The following is a 14,778-nucleotide window of genomic DNA, read 5'->3' on the forward strand; positions in this document are numbered from 1 at the left end:
GATTAGATTTTTTAATCCAAATTATATTGCATTTTTCGATCTATTCAATATATACAGAAATGACGTATACAAAGATTACATTATTTATTTTCATTTTAAAAAAATTATACACATAGAATAGAAGATGAAATAAAATTTGAAGTAGAAAATTAGATCCTCCCCGTCTCAAAGATTCAAAGAATTATTACTATGAAAATGTTGAGAAAAGAAGTAATCATATATGCATGCATCTCTACTCATGAAATATAATCATACATTATTCATCATTAATAGGATACAAACACAATCTACATTGGCCTGATTTCAACATTGGAGTAGTTTAAGTGGAAGTGCTTTGAGAGGAATGGCCTTCTGCAGTGTTAGCCCAAACTTCTCCTTCATGTCTATTTCTTCCAATTTCAGCCCTTCTTCAAGTTTCCAATCAAAGTTGCTAATCAATGTGGCTAGCACGAGATGCACCATACGGTAGGCCAACGGCAAACCCAAGCAAATCCTCCTCCCCCCACCAAAGGGTAGGAGCTCAAAGTGCTGGCCATGGAAATCAGTTTCCGTTTCCATAAACCTCTCCGGCATGAATGTATCAGGATTCGGCCACACGCTTGAATCTCTCCCAATAGCCCACACGTTCACGATAACTTGTGTGTTTCGGGGGACCATGAACCCATTGATCTCTACATCCTCCACGGCCTTGCGCGGTAGCAATAAAGGAACTGTGGGGTGGAGCCTAAAAGTTTCTTTCACCACCGCTTGTAGGTAAGGGAGTCGTGAGATGTCCGATTCTTCAACTTCTTCCTTCTGTCCCACCACGTTTCTTAGCTCGGTTCTAGCTTTTGACAGTTTCTCAGGGTTGCGCATTAGCTCCGCCATTGCCCACTCCACTGTGCTTGAAGTCGTGTCTGTCCCTGCAACAAATAGATCCTAACAGCTCACAAAGTTAGACACAATTTTCGTGTTTATTTCTCCACAAAGTATTGAGTCCACATGCAAAATCTATTTGAAACGAAAATCATTTAATATTTAATATCCGTGACTGCGAGTCTACAACGCTCAATGTACTGATATCGATTATGCTCACCAAAAGTAAGTGCTTGATGTCATCAAAGCTCAATTCAGACTCGTTTTTTTGGTTGATATCAAGAAGCGCTTCCAGCATATCATTCTTTGACATCGAATCACTACCTTGTAGCCTTTGATGGATAATCTCATCAAAAATCGCGAAACACTTTCTGAAATAAAACGTGCTCTCCCGGAAGATTCCCTGTAGATCAACCAGCTGAAGAAGGGGGAAATAATCCGAAAAATTAGGCCTGCCGACGACAGCCATGATTCCCCACACCACATCCCTGAGCTCCTGAGACGAATCGGAACCAAACGCAGCAAAGTCCACCGAGAAAAGAGTGGCCGACAACAGATTAAGCGACGTAGTGAACGCAGCCCTGCCGACATCCACTGCCTGACCATCAGCGCAGCACCGGTTCACATAATCTTTCAATTGCCGCAACTTCTCCCTCCTCAGGCTCTGGTTCGCGTCAAGCCTTTGCACCGAGAACATCTTTTCTTTGCACAGTTTACGGAGCTTCCGCCACTGGTTGTCCACCGGCATCCATGCCACGGAAAGCTTGTGGTGATCCAGGGCACGGATTGCATCCGGGTGGGTCCTGCTGGACAGAACTTGGTCAGACTTCTGCAGCACGATCCTGGCGATCTCCGGCGAGGATACCACAACTGTCGTCATGGTTCCCAGCTTGAGACGCATCAAGGGTCCGTAAACTTTGGAGAGTTTGGCAAGCGATTGGTGGGGTTTCTGGCCGAGCTCCAGAATGTTTCCGATTATGGGAAGAGGGTTCGGCCCTGGCGGGAGTTTCCGGCGCCCTGGATTTGGCTTCACAGCCCGCCGGAGAATCAATAGCGACGCTGCAAATGATAGCAGGAGAAACAGTGTGAATAGTGAATACATAGACATAGTTGACTTCCTTTGCTGCTCTATTTTCTTTGTTTGTTTTGTAGGGAAACATTGACATAATGTTTAAAATTTATAGCTGAGAAATGAGTTCGCGCTTGAATTCAATTTTTATTCATTATTAAATATATATACTATACGTATAAATTTTTTATTTAAATAAAATAAATAACATAATTTTTAGACATTTAAACAACAAGAATTTATGTGAAGATAAAAAATAAAAAAATAATTTTGATTTCATTTGATTACTATTTTCTTCTAATTTTCAGAAAATAGTACTTTTTTTTATGGCACATTTTTTTTAAATAGCCTTCACAGTTATGTATATGAGATCAAATTTAAAAATTTCTAAATTAATGAAATCAAATTTAAAAATTTCTAAATTAATGAGATCAAAAATATAAATATTCTAACAGACACATATTAAATACGTGATATTTTTTTAATAAAAATATGTCATAAAACAAAAAAATATAACTTTTTTTATAAAGTTATAAAATCAAAAAATTAAAAGTTCTTAATTAATAGAACCAAAAATAAAAATAAACTTAAGATGGAAAAAAGACGACATGTCAAATACTTAATGATTTACGGTCAAAGTCAACACCGCCGCCAGTAGCCCGTCGGGTCCTGTACTAATGTAGTGCGATCATTATGTGGGGAATTTTTTTTTTCTTTTTCCCTTTTTTTTTTTTAATTTAATTTTTTTTTTTTTTTTTGGGTTAAACAAGAATTTATCATAATGTTTGGATTCGTTTTCTGAGTGTTTTGTGGAAATAGAGAGAGAAAAATAAAGATAAATAAGTGCGTGTTAGAGATAGTATGTATGTTTGGATTTGTTTTTGGAGATAATTTAAAATAAGTATTATATATTTAATGTTGTGTTTTGAGAGACAAAAATTACTATTCATTGTCAAATCATGTCTTTGGAGATAATTTAAAATAAGTATTATATGTTTAATGTTGTATTTTGGGAGACAAAAATTACTATTCATTGTCAAATCATGCCTTTTTTATATATATTTATGTATATATGTGTATATATATGTATGTTTTTATGCTAAAACAGTTAAAAACACCTAAATAAGGTGTTTTTGAATGATGGCAAATATTGAGTATGTTTTGACTTGTTTCGAAAATAAATTGGAAATGAAAACAATCATAGTGTATGGGTTTCAAATATATATTGAAGAATGTACAAATATTTGGTACTATTTCTGTAGGTGCTATAAAGGTTTTGGGTACTTTTTTGGGGGTAGGTTTTGGCTGATTTTGAAACCTAATTAAACCTTAATAAATCCACTCTTGGCAAATTTTGAATCTGTTTAGGATTGGATCACTGTATAATCGAGTTATTATATACTAAATTTTGGAATGAATAGTTTTAAAATAGAATGATTATTGCGTTTGAATTTATAATTTTAAATTATATTTGGAGTACCTATAGTCTATAGAAATAATACCGAATTAGTGGTTGTGGCACACCAATGTTTGTAAAAGATAAAATAAAAATTCACTTAGCACTTAAATAATTATATGTATAACATTAATTTGACATAATAAAGGTAACTTTTTGGTTATAAATATCTTTTTGTGATTTTTTTAAAAGTTAAATGAGTAGATGCGATTATTATCAGAATTCGACGAATGTTTCGTGAAATTTTTGGGGATTAAGAACATAATATAATGGAAAGGAAAGAAATAAAAGAATATATGTATATATATATATATATTGTGGTTCGTTTTTTGATATGAGGGTAGTTTAGTCCATACACATGATCGAGATTAAAGTACTTATACGCTACCCTGCAACCTTAATAACATAGTGCAGGCAGACCAATTAATTGTCATAATGTTGCAGTTGCACCCTAATTGTGTCTCATTCTAGCTGAAGTTCAGCACAGACTACTGAATCTGGGCAGTGTTTGCTGAATAACAACACTACCTTGCTGCCCCGAACGAGATCATGGATGCCTGTATTTCCTCTAACGTGCGGCCCTTCGTCTCTGGAACCAGCCTTATGGTGAAGATGATAGTCAGACCACATACAGTTGCAAAGATGAAAAAAGTGCCTGACATGAAACAAAACAGAAACTTCCTTAGTTCAAAATTCCGAGTTTCAAGATTAGGCGTAAATGTAAATTAGCGTTAAATGTAGGATAAACTGCGCAGAAAACCACCTGCAGAGCTCCACTGTGCAAGGAAGTTAAACGAATACGTGATAATCCAAGAACCGAACCAGTTGACGACCGTCACCAGGCTTCCGGCTAAACCTTTCACGTTTATCGGGAAGATCTGAAATAACGATGATATGAAGAGTAAATATTGAGCTTCCGATAGTGCGTTGTTAAGGAGAAGGGCATGATGTTCTTTACCTCGGACATTATGACCCAGGGAATGCCCCCCATGCCTAAGGAGAAAGAACCTGTGAATACCTGTGCAAGAAAAGATTTTGTATTAGCTTCAGTTTCTTCGTTATGGATGGAGCTGTCCTGTAAAAGTTTGTTAGCGTTTTGTGCGAAAAAAATGATGTTTGCATTACCAAGACACCGACAAGAGCTAGAGAGGGACTGGAATCCCAAAGCTTGAGGTCCTGCACTTGTGAGATGGACAGTGGTAATCAAGTGCCAGAATCGAACTACTAGAGGAGAGTGGTTTCGTTATAAGCTTATAACCTGTAATAGGTATGATAATCCGATCAGAAAGCATCCCAAGCAAGTTCCCGCCACAGAAACCTGCAAGCAGTGCAAGACCGTGTTATGTTTATAGAGATAGACAAATTTATGAAGGCAATGTACAAGCATCTACCAATAGCAGTGGACGTCTGCCGGATTTATCCATCAAGAGCGTTCCTATAATAGTCAAAGGAACCTGGAAAATGGGAATGTCTAGGAGACGTGAGGAGCGCTGAACCTAACAATGGGGTAAAAGAATTCTTGGACTTTATTTACCTGGACAATGACCATTGCTGTTGTTCCAACTCTATAGGAAAAACCTGTTGCAATTCAGTGGTTAGCATATTTTCTATTGCCGGTCTATGAGTGAACGTTAGTCGTTCTTTAGTTTACCTGCTGAGGAAAATATAGCACTTGCATAGTACGCAATTGCATTGACTCCTCCAAATTGTTGTAGCACCATCAACCCGACTCCCACCTAAATGAACAGGACATATGTCTGGATACATTCTCATGTGATAAATCAGTTTATAATATTCAAACAAGAACTAATTAGAACCTTACTATAAGTGAGTGAGCATATTTTCTTTGGAATAAGTCGATCAATCGGGAGTCTTTGAGTTGTTCTAGAGTTCTTGTATAGTCCTGTACAGCGTAGATCATCAGCAACTTGTATATGTTTGATCCAAGTCAAGTGATTAGAATACAAAGGAGATTATCTAAGTATGTGCGTCAATGTGAATAAAGTCAAAAATATTTACTCTGATTTCAGCTGCCTCTTCGAAAATATTTGCGTTCTTCCCCCTAAGACGTACCAAAGATGCTTCACTGCCATCCCACTGACCGATCTTCGCCTGTATATACGGACAACTTATCAAAAGCATTCTTGGACCGGTCCCTCTTAACAAACTTTGACTAAGTTCTTGATAAACCTATTATACCAGCCATCTAGGAGACTCGGGAATGAAGAAGAGTCCCACAAGCTGGATTAAACATGGAATAGTTCCTGAAAATGAAGGCAAAAGCTGTTTCTCTTCAGCCCAATCTTGAATATAACAAAGTCTTTTGCCGATGGAAACGAAGTTACCTATTAAAGCCAAGATGCGCCAGGTGATGAGATTACCGACAAGATACATTACGGAGGCACCAAAGCATATCATCAACTAAAGCATCACAAGCACTTTTTCTCAATATCTATACTTACAGAATGGCTTTGTAACTTGAAATTTGAGGGTGATGTTCCCTCTTTACCTGGTTTACAGCGGTAAACACTCCTCGAAGATTCTTAGGCGTGATTTCTGCTATATATACGGGTACCTATTGAATTATAAGGCTAAGAACCTTTGGAAGATTACAATATGGAAAGACAATTGGAGCGGAACCTTACATACCACATACGATAGAAGTCCGATTCCGAATCCCGTTGACAGCCTCCCCGTATCAAGCCACCAAGCGTTCTGTTGACAGCCAATAAGACAAGGCTAAATAAGCGGAAGCTGATAAAGAAGGAACAAAAAGAAGAGTCAAAGGAAATCTGCAATTTGCAGTAGATGTTGTTATACGTCTAGGAATCATCTGCTCAACTTGTATGAAGGAATTATGTACAAGTTTTGAACCTATCACATAATGATGCACTTAAGACATCACATCAAAACAGTACACACAGATTAGTAACAGTAGAAAACTCATTTGACATCAAAACCACCAACAAAATTTAGGGGCAACTAACTTAATCACAATTAGCACTTATATATCCTTCATGTCTGTTGTTGTCTATCTCTGCATTTCCTAGGTACTGGTTTTCAAATATGATTGTGTCAGCTCCGCATTGCTTATGGAGACTTGTTTATGATATTGAAATTTTCGTCTCCTGTTTTCACGTCAAGACTATCCTTCCACCCATCACGAAACATCATACGAAAATGAAAAATGCGGTCTTTCTCCATTCAGCATACAAAAGCATGAGCAAAGAATCAGAGGTAAATACCTTGGAAAAGGCGATTGAGATCCATCCAACAATGTTAAACAACTCCGCGAACCCCATTGCCTGCATTATTTCATTATTTGTTGCATGAGAAAACCAGAAACATAAGACTGCTGGAGCTGAAATTTTATAAGAAGATTCAAGCAGAGTGGAGATAGATGAGGTCTCACTCCTCTCCTTCCCAAGAGATCTGCTATCTTTCCGCTCACTACTGCTCCTATCATAGCCCCAATGGTTGATATTGACCCAAACAATGAATACTGCGAAGTGGAATACAAATGAAAGAGGCCGAAAATAAGATATATTCTATGAAACTAAAATATCAACTCCATGAATATCAGAAAACAAACATAATTTTCAATTCTGAACTGATTCTAACTTTTACCTTAGATTCAGTTAGATTGACTATCTGTTTCATTACGTCAAGACGTGTTTACGAGACAACCTTGGCCTACACGATGCTATGATACTCTTTTGCCGTATCAGGGTATATTTCTTGTTATAACTCATAACACTAGCTAGTGCAGGGAAACTAAATGCAGCAGTGATCCCCCAATCTAAAGGGGAACATGAGAAATCCATACAACTGAAAGAGAACCGACAGCAATATGTTACTATTATATGCAGAAAAACCATAATCAACTCAAATGAATTCCAACGAACCCGAGCACTAAAAACTACGACTTCACATCGAGTAGTATGACTGAATGCATATGCGGTTTACCACAAAAATTCCCAATTTCTTATTACCATTAGGTTTGTCTTATCAAATGATTTCGAAATTAATCGTTGGGGAATTTTCAAACTTATTTCCAACTCCTTCTGTATACTAATTATTTGCTCGTCTACATTAATCTATGTAGCTTAAACTCAAGTTCCTCCATAGATCTCCTTCCGAAGGGGATCAACCCGTTTTTCAGAATTCTTGATATATAGTGAATAGTCCAACTTAAATCCCACAGCCTGCTCTCATCTTCATGACAGAACAAAACAACACAAGAATACTAAAACTTTTAATTGTAAAACTGAAACTCTAACTCTTCCAAATTCCAATAACTATCACACTCACCTCTGCCAACGTTAAACCAAGATCATCCAGAATACCAGACTGAGCAGGTGATGAGTATCCCACCTACATATATATATACACCACGAATTTTCCAATAAAAATGGTGACTGTACCATCAATGAAAAAAAGGGCCTTCCGTAATCATTATTGGATGCCCTCAGAAGCCATAAAAATTCAATACTGAGAGAGAAAACAAGTCAAACATATGAAAGGGAACTCAATATGCGTAGCTATATCCAGCCCCAGCACTTACAGCACAACCAAAAACATAGGACCCTGAGACCGCCACAAAGGTGCTTAGCACAAGAACGGCGGTGGCGGAATCAGCACTGCTCCGCCCCTCTCCGCCACCACTCTCCGGCCTTGATCTCGAGAGCAAAGGGCTGGTGTTGGTAACTTCATCGTGCATGCTTCCTGACTCCATTTAAGCTGGCAAAAGGATAAACAAAAATCACCGTGTAAAAACTGCTAAAGTGAAGGAAAAAAGCGCGGAAGATCAGCAAGAAATGGGCGTGGAGTACGTGACGAATGAATCCATGGAGATAGGCATGAAACAAGATAACAGCGAAGATCTTTTGTCGTCATACTGAATTCCATGAGGCTATTACAGGTAAAAATGTCAGATAACGACAGTTTTTACTATGTTTACTATTACCAATCCGCAACAACCGCTCACTTTGATCATTATTATGTCTTTTTTGTGATCTGGAGGTTAAAAAATTTTACTACAAATCGACAAACGTTTCAAATCTGAATGAACAGCTGACGCCATTTCCATATCTATATTTTATTGAACTGAATATGTTATCTAATTTACGTTTATTTCCATGCTTGCTTGGTTTTGTACCACTGTTTTACTTTCATGTTAATTGATTTTAATTGAATATAAGATTAAGAAAACAATAAATAATAAATTATTTGAAAATTTAGATTATAAGAACAAAACATATTACTTAGTTTAAGGTGAAAGGGCACTTTAATCGAAAAGGTCAAGTTACAATTTAAAAAATTTGAAGTGTATCTTTTGAATATGACATGTAGAATTTGTCTGAATCATATCCAATAGAGTTGTATGTAAACTGAAACAAACATCAAATATAATTATTTTAATTTTTAATCTAACAAAGTTGTATTTATAATTAAGTTAAATCTAAAAAACTATGAAAGAAATTTACTAGGGAAAAAGAAGAAGAAAAAACAAGGTATTAAAACACAATTTTCACATACTAGATCCAATAGCATGTTTGTAATCGTCCCCTCTATTTTTCTTTAAAGATAAATTAGAACAAATTTTTCAAAATTTAGTATAATTATGTTATAATTCATGGTTATTTGAAAAATTACCGACACTCCCTAATGTTTGATAAAATTATATAATCCTTATATAAGGCTTAAAATTCAACAACTTTAATCTTATTATATTTTTTATTTAAAAAAATAAAAATTGGACAACTTGAATGAAAAAAATATTAACATTTAAAAAATAATAAATTTATAATTTATAATCCACAAAAATATTTTGTTAGTTAAAAAAAAGATAAAAATCTAAAAAAAATTAACATTTAAAAAGTAATAAATTTATAATTTATAATTAACAAAAGCATTTTTATTAGTTTAAAAAAAAAACACAATCTAACAAAAACTAACGAATTAAATTATATGTTGAACAACCATTAAATTTAAAAAATATTGATAATTTTAATTTTACCCTTCTTTTTCAAGTTTCAATTGTATAGAATAATGTTTGAATACTGAAAACATATCTGAAATTACAAATATAATATTATGTATAAACCTCTAAACACATTTCTTGCATGTGAAATTCACCAATTCCTAATGATTTGATTACAAAAAATATTTAAAGTTTGCTAGAGTTATGAATGAATGAGCAATTAAATCAAACTAAAGGAATTAAATTCAAAGCATATCTCAATCATGCCTATTCATGAATTATCCTTCTCTCTTTTAAGTTCTAAATTAGGGTGGAAGAAACGGCCTCCGTTTCAACATCTGACAGTTTACCATTTGAACTTGAAAATTCAAAGATGGAGTCCCCATCAACTCAGAGGTTGTTGCAAGTAAGCCCAAGAAGCTACTACCTACCTTTTTTTTTGTATGTCCAACCCCAACACCAAAGTAGGCAAAAGCCAATCCAACATGTCAGATAGAACATTAAGATTGAGAAACACAACTTTTATGTTACTGCAGGAGCAACCCTCTTGTTCGATAGGCGAACCTCCTGCGAATTTATACCAAGCGATAAAGAGACGTGCATCCTTATTCGGGGAAGAATTAACAATAGAGGTCCGTGTGGAGTTTCTCAAAACAAAACGCAACTATAACTGGTCCTGCTAAATCCCCAACTGCACATCCTGCAAAAAAAGAAGAATGCATTTAGATCTGAGCATAAACTGTTCATTATAGATTTTGTTTAGTGCAAGATTGATATGGAAGTCATACCAATCCATTGACCAGCCGAAGGACGGATTAGTGTTGCTCCGATCCCAGCTCCTATAGAAGCAAAAACAAGAGAAGCGCCACAACGAACAGTGGCACCGTAAACCTTATTTCCAAGAATCTGAAGTTGTTCTGCTGTGTCAACTGTATCATTGTCTTGTTTGGATTTAGAGATAGATGTAAAGAACCGGTAGATATCAGTGCCAACTTGTACAACCCATGATGCTAAAACTCCGAGAAAATGTCCTGTTGGTACCAAAAGCATGTATCAGCAAGTTCGGGTTTAACCAAAAAGAGCCAGCAAAAGAAATGGAAGTATGAAGAAACTTAATTATATGACCTCTGAAAGTGGTTCTGCTGACACAGAAGATGTATGTTAAGGTCGGCATCCCCCTTGCTGCTTTGCGAGTGGCCGACTTGGGAACATCTGCCACAGGTGATAGATAATATCAGGCTGATCAAGAACGTAAAAAGTGTGACATTGGGGGATTAACAAGTGAAGAGTACCTTTGAGGAGTTTCCAGGCCATGCGTTGTGAAACATAATGAACTGCAAGTCTTTCAAGAATGCGTCTTGTGGTGACTACGCTGGTCTGAGTATAGACAGTAGTATAAGGTTAATACTAGCCAAGTAACCAAGCCGTCGAATTGATGCTAATAGACTAGATATATTTTAAACTAAAGCTAGCAGGAAGTTCAACAGCCAAAACAATTAGATTTTGTTAAAGCTACTTCACTTGAAGTTGCATTTTTTGTGTCAGAAAGAGGGCTTCATGATATGGATGGTTCTGATCAATAACTTGGTAGGACATTTTTATATAAAATTTACCAAGCATGAATTCTTTGAAGATTGAAGAGTCAGCTATCAGTTTGTCATCCAAGTATATGTCTGAAAGAACCCATGAAGAAAAAAAGGTACCAGAAGTTCTTGAAGGAAAAGAAAGTGTTACCTCACGAACTATTTGTTTCACTGATTTCTTGAATGGATCAACTAAATCTAAATGCTTTTCTTCAGGAATTTCCTGTAGAAAATCATCATCGTCGTCTTCCATGCGTGCGTGGGGCTCCAGAAGAGGCAAATAGAATAACAAAAAAGACCTCAGCGATGTCAATGCCAGAGTTTTCCAGTGAAATGCAGAGAACAGGGGTTTCAACTGAATATCATACTGCTTGGTACTGTATTTCAGCGCATCATTCTGAAATATATTTCCAGATGCAGTCTGTATACTAGAAATGAAATCTTCATCTAGAGCTGCTCCGGCATCGCAGTATGCAACTTGTGTCACGCCATTTCTAGACAGCCATATTCATATGTACATTAGTATTATCATCAGATTATAGCGAGATGTATCAAGTTCACTTAGCAGTCCTTTTTGTTTGCACTTTATCGTTTAGGGAAGAACAATATTTTTCACCAGATTCATAAACAAAACCCACCCACCTAATCAGTTCCTTCTTACAATGAGTATCTAAATTCAGCTAATCATATTGATGAAAAAAGTCAATAATCCCAGATCCACACTCCCAATACATACAAATAAGAATTGGAAGAAAGTCTTTGATCTATGGTGGTCTCTTTTAGAGGTTGAAATAGATAAAACAAATCAGTACTCTTAAGTCCACTCTATTATATAGTTGGCATCAAATAACTTAGCAACACTAATTTGTAGGAGAATGCACATATCCCCGTGGTTTCCCTTACTTGGCCAACACCAAGAGGTTTTTAAAGAAAGGAGATGGAATACACTAATTTTCTTCATATTCTCCCTCTCATAATAACCACTGCAACCAGTCTGCCACCATCACCAGGTCACCTCCACCATAGCCTTCAAACCACAAGGTCCACAAGCCACCAACCTTCTTCACCCCATAATATGTTTTGGTACTCAAAAGTTAGTTGATAAAGATGAAACACTCCCTAACATAAGCAGATTCCAGATTAAATTTTGATCAGAATAGATGAACACATTTATTTACATAGGGAACTGGTTGCATAGTCATCACGGAAGCTGCCCCTTTCTGTACTCTCTTTTAGCTGCACTAGTATTAATGGAGAACGTAGTAATGACGACCAAGTAATGTTCACAGTTTTGATTCCACTGGAATACACTATGTCTTCAACAATGTACATGGAATCTTGGTAAGCTTGAGAATTTCATTCTTTCTTAGTCCAATCATAAGAAAAGGATATATCTCATGTCAATTGAATATCATTCTTTTTTCCATTTTATCAGCAAACTTATTCCGTTCCGACTAATCCTTTTCTTCCATAAATGTGCCACAGGGAAATCAATGGATACCAAGATTCTTCTACAACTATCCATTTGTTACTGTGGTCTTCCCATAATGGAGGACCCTACTCCTACACACCCTGGCAGGGAAACACATTCTAGCATGACAGAGGTTAGAACCTATCGAATTAACTAAAGACGGGAATAATAAGAATAGCATAAATCTCCAACAAATCTGCTGCTAATAACAGCAACTGCTAGCAAAGCAGCAGACATCATAATTTCAACTACACTCTACTCCCTCTAAATCTCAAAACTCATTATCGCAGGCAGCTGCAACAAATTATCTCTCTACTCCATCAGTCACTAATTCAAATAGTTTTAACTACTAAGTATAACTAAAAGAATGAAGCTTTGTTCTGGTCCCTTTCTCCACATACGAACAAAATTCCACTTAAGCTCCGTCCAACAACATAGACTATCTCTAGCTTCTCCCTCATTTCACTTAAGCTCCGTCCAACAACATAGACTATCTTTAGCGTCTCCCTCATTCCACTTAAGCTTCGTCCAACAACATAGGCTAGGAGAAAAAACCGATGCCTCTTCATCATTCCAGGATAAACAAAGTACAAACAAGAGACAATCTTTAGCCACAAATCTACAATCTAATTTGCTGCATATGATAACCCTTCCTCTTCATAACTCCAGAAGCAACGAATATTACAAGAAAACAAACATAGGAAGACCAACATACCCGAATAAAGCGCCGAATGCAAAAGGAGCTGCAATGGCGAAAGAAGCGCCGGCAGTTGAAGCGCCGACGAGTTTGGTAGTGAATAGGCTTCTCGAATTAAACGTTTGACCACCAAAGTTGGGATTTCTCCTCAGTAGATCCAGTATTGCTATGGCTGCCATCGTTCACACAGCTATCTTATTCAAAGTTCGAATCGAGGAAAAGGGTTGTGCCCCAATAATCGACTGATCATATATTGCTCCCACTCAAAAACAGAATCAAAACCCAATGAGTGCCGCAAAATGTGTATCCTTATACTGAAATCAGGTCGGATGACTGAGAACTTTGAAAAAGGAACAGGAAAGAAAAAATCTTAATCTTGTGGATTGAGATCCAAGCTTAGAAGAAGTGTATTGGCGGAAGAAGTTAAGACCGTAGCGTGTTCACCACTGCTTAATCCTTTTGGCTACCAAAGCATCAGCAGAAACAAAGGGGCGGCATAGTTTGCACTGTCACCATTCATAGGTTACACTTTGGAGCTGTGTTCCCAATATCCCAAAGCTTTCTTTGTTTTCATTTTTTTACAAAATCAATAGCAAAAATTTCTGAATATTTACGGGGCATCAAATATTGGATTTGAGATGGATTCGTAAAATCTCATTTGATTAATTTAACTCATTAAATTTTAACTTAATTTTTTATTTAATAAATTTTCTAATTCAATATGGACTTAATTTAATTATAAAAAATATAAGAATATATTTAAATTATTAATTAAGTCACGCTCAAATACAATTTTTAGGACTTGATAAAAATCCAAACAAATTTAAATAATAATGCGCTCAATACGACTCAACTTGTTTATAATCATATTCTTTTACAAATTATACAATTCAGTGTATTCTAATTTACTTTAATTTTAAGACTTGTGTGTGTGTGTGTGTGTATAAATACGGATATTAAATGTATTTAAGTATGAGCTTAAATGGAGCTTGTCGATTGTATTGTATTAGTTTTCTTCATTCCGAATAATACTAAAAGAAAGCCCAATGCTGAGATGAAAGCCCTATTAGTCTTCTTGGGCTTTTAACTTTGAAGTGGAAGGCCCAAACTTAGGGAAAAGAACAAATAATGGAGGGCAGAATTGGAATTTGGTGTTGGGTGCAAACGTGTGGTTGATCTATGATTGGATTGGAAAAGAACAAGAGTCAAAGAAGGCAATTCTGATGCGTCAATTCAAAGGCTTCAACGAGTCAGAAACCCCACATCTCTCTCTCTCCCTCTAAATTAATCACTTCAAATTTTCTATTTATTAATTTTGAGACGAGTATCAAATAATTTAATTTATTTTGAAAATTCCAACTGGCATCAATAGTATTAGTCTCAATATATATATGTACCATAACTTTTGACACAGTTGGTTGCCTAACTAATAATAGTTGGTAATTGCATCTTGTGCTACTAAATTTTGTATATATTTATTGCACTTGAAATAAAAATAATGACCACATTTTTGTGCCTTTGTCTAATTAATAAGACTTATAGTAAACATTATGTGAGTATATAAATATTTTGTCAAAAATTAAATAAAATTATAAATAATTTGTATAATTTGATTATTAGAAAAAATATAATTTATTTTAATTAAAGATTTAAGTCAATATTAA

At 35.8% G+C, this 14,778-nt stretch overlaps 3 protein-coding genes across 3 annotated transcripts; all 3 read right to left on the minus strand.

Moving 5' to 3' along the window:
- Window positions 1-164: 164 nt before the first annotated feature.
- On the minus strand, window positions 165-2,016 carry LOC105170089 (cytochrome P450 76T24). The gene is made up of 2 exons (XM_011090699.3): window positions 1,076-2,016; window positions 165-918 (listed from the first exon to the last, which is right to left on the minus strand). Exons 1-2 carry the CDS (start codon window positions 1,961-1,963, stop codon window positions 304-306), a joined length of 1,503 nt encoding a protein of 500 aa, XP_011089001.1. The 5' UTR covers window positions 1,964-2,016; the 3' UTR covers window positions 165-303.
- A 1,649-nt stretch (window positions 2,017-3,665) lies between these two features.
- Window positions 3,666-8,242, minus strand: LOC105169215 (sugar transporter ERD6-like 5). Its single transcript, XM_011089565.3, has 18 exons — window positions 7,945-8,242; window positions 7,692-7,754; window positions 6,793-6,882; window positions 6,626-6,685; window positions 6,030-6,095; window positions 5,890-5,955; window positions 5,726-5,801; window positions 5,580-5,644; window positions 5,400-5,492; window positions 5,203-5,283; window positions 5,032-5,116; window positions 4,915-4,958; window positions 4,772-4,834; window positions 4,639-4,698; window positions 4,506-4,556; window positions 4,339-4,398; window positions 4,144-4,258; window positions 3,666-4,035 (listed from the first exon to the last, which is right to left on the minus strand). Exons 1-18 carry the CDS (start codon window positions 8,113-8,115, stop codon window positions 3,905-3,907), a joined length of 1,440 nt encoding a protein of 479 aa, XP_011087867.1. The 5' UTR covers window positions 8,116-8,242; the 3' UTR covers window positions 3,666-3,904.
- Window positions 8,243-9,602: 1,360 nt separating this feature from the next.
- Window positions 9,603-13,710, minus strand: LOC105169226 (isopentenyl-diphosphate delta-isomerase). Its single transcript, XM_011089586.3, has 6 exons — window positions 13,133-13,710; window positions 11,098-11,440; window positions 10,656-10,740; window positions 10,489-10,575; window positions 10,152-10,394; window positions 9,603-10,063 (listed from the first exon to the last, which is right to left on the minus strand). The coding sequence occupies exons 1-6, from the start codon at window positions 13,291-13,293 to the stop codon at window positions 9,984-9,986; spliced, it is 999 nt and encodes a 332-aa protein (XP_011087888.1). The 5' UTR covers window positions 13,294-13,710; the 3' UTR covers window positions 9,603-9,983.
- Between the last annotated feature and the right edge of the window lie 1,068 nt (window positions 13,711-14,778).

The sequence above is a fragment of the Sesamum indicum genome, linkage group LG1 (assembly GCF_026168435.1).
Source record: "Sesamum indicum cultivar Baizhima isolate 11 linkage group LG1, ASM2616843v1, whole genome shotgun sequence".
Taxonomy (NCBI): Eukaryota; Viridiplantae; Streptophyta; class Magnoliopsida; order Lamiales; family Pedaliaceae; genus Sesamum; species Sesamum indicum.

What these genes read in the sequence shown, in the direction of transcription:
- LOC105170089 (XM_011090699.3), bottom strand. Translation starts at nt 1,963, where the DNA reads ATGTCTATGTATTCACTATTCACACTGTTTCTCCTGCTATCATTTGCA. An exon ending in ACATCAAGCACTTACTTTTG is followed by an intron (nt 919 to 1,075) that starts GTGAGCATAATC and finishes GTGAGCTGTTAG; the next exon opens with GATCTATTTGTTGCAGGGAC.
- LOC105169215 (XM_011089565.3), bottom strand. Translation starts at nt 8,115, where the DNA reads ATGGAGTCAGGAAGCATGCACGATGAAGTTACCAACACCAGCCCTTTG. An exon ending in TTGGTTTAACGTTGGCAGAG is followed by an intron (nt 6,883 to 7,691) that starts GTGAGTGTGATA and finishes TCCACTTCGCAG; the next exon opens with TATTCATTGTTTGGGTCAAT. An exon ending in CAGCAATGGTCATTGTCCAG is followed by an intron (nt 4,835 to 4,914) that starts GTAAATAAAGTC and finishes CCCATTTTCCAG; the next exon opens with GTTCCTTTGACTATTATAGG.
- LOC105169226 (XM_011089586.3), bottom strand. Translation starts at nt 13,293, where the DNA reads ATGGCAGCCATAGCAATACTGGATCTACTGAGGAGAAATCCCAACTTT. An exon ending in GGCCTGGAAACTCCTCAAAG is followed by an intron (nt 10,576 to 10,655) that starts GTACTCTTCACT and finishes CACCTGTGGCAG; the next exon opens with ATGTTCCCAAGTCGGCCACT. An exon ending in TTCGGCTGGTCAATGGATTG is followed by an intron (nt 10,064 to 10,151) that starts GTATGACTTCCA and finishes CTTTTTTTGCAG; the next exon opens with GATGTGCAGTTGGGGATTTA.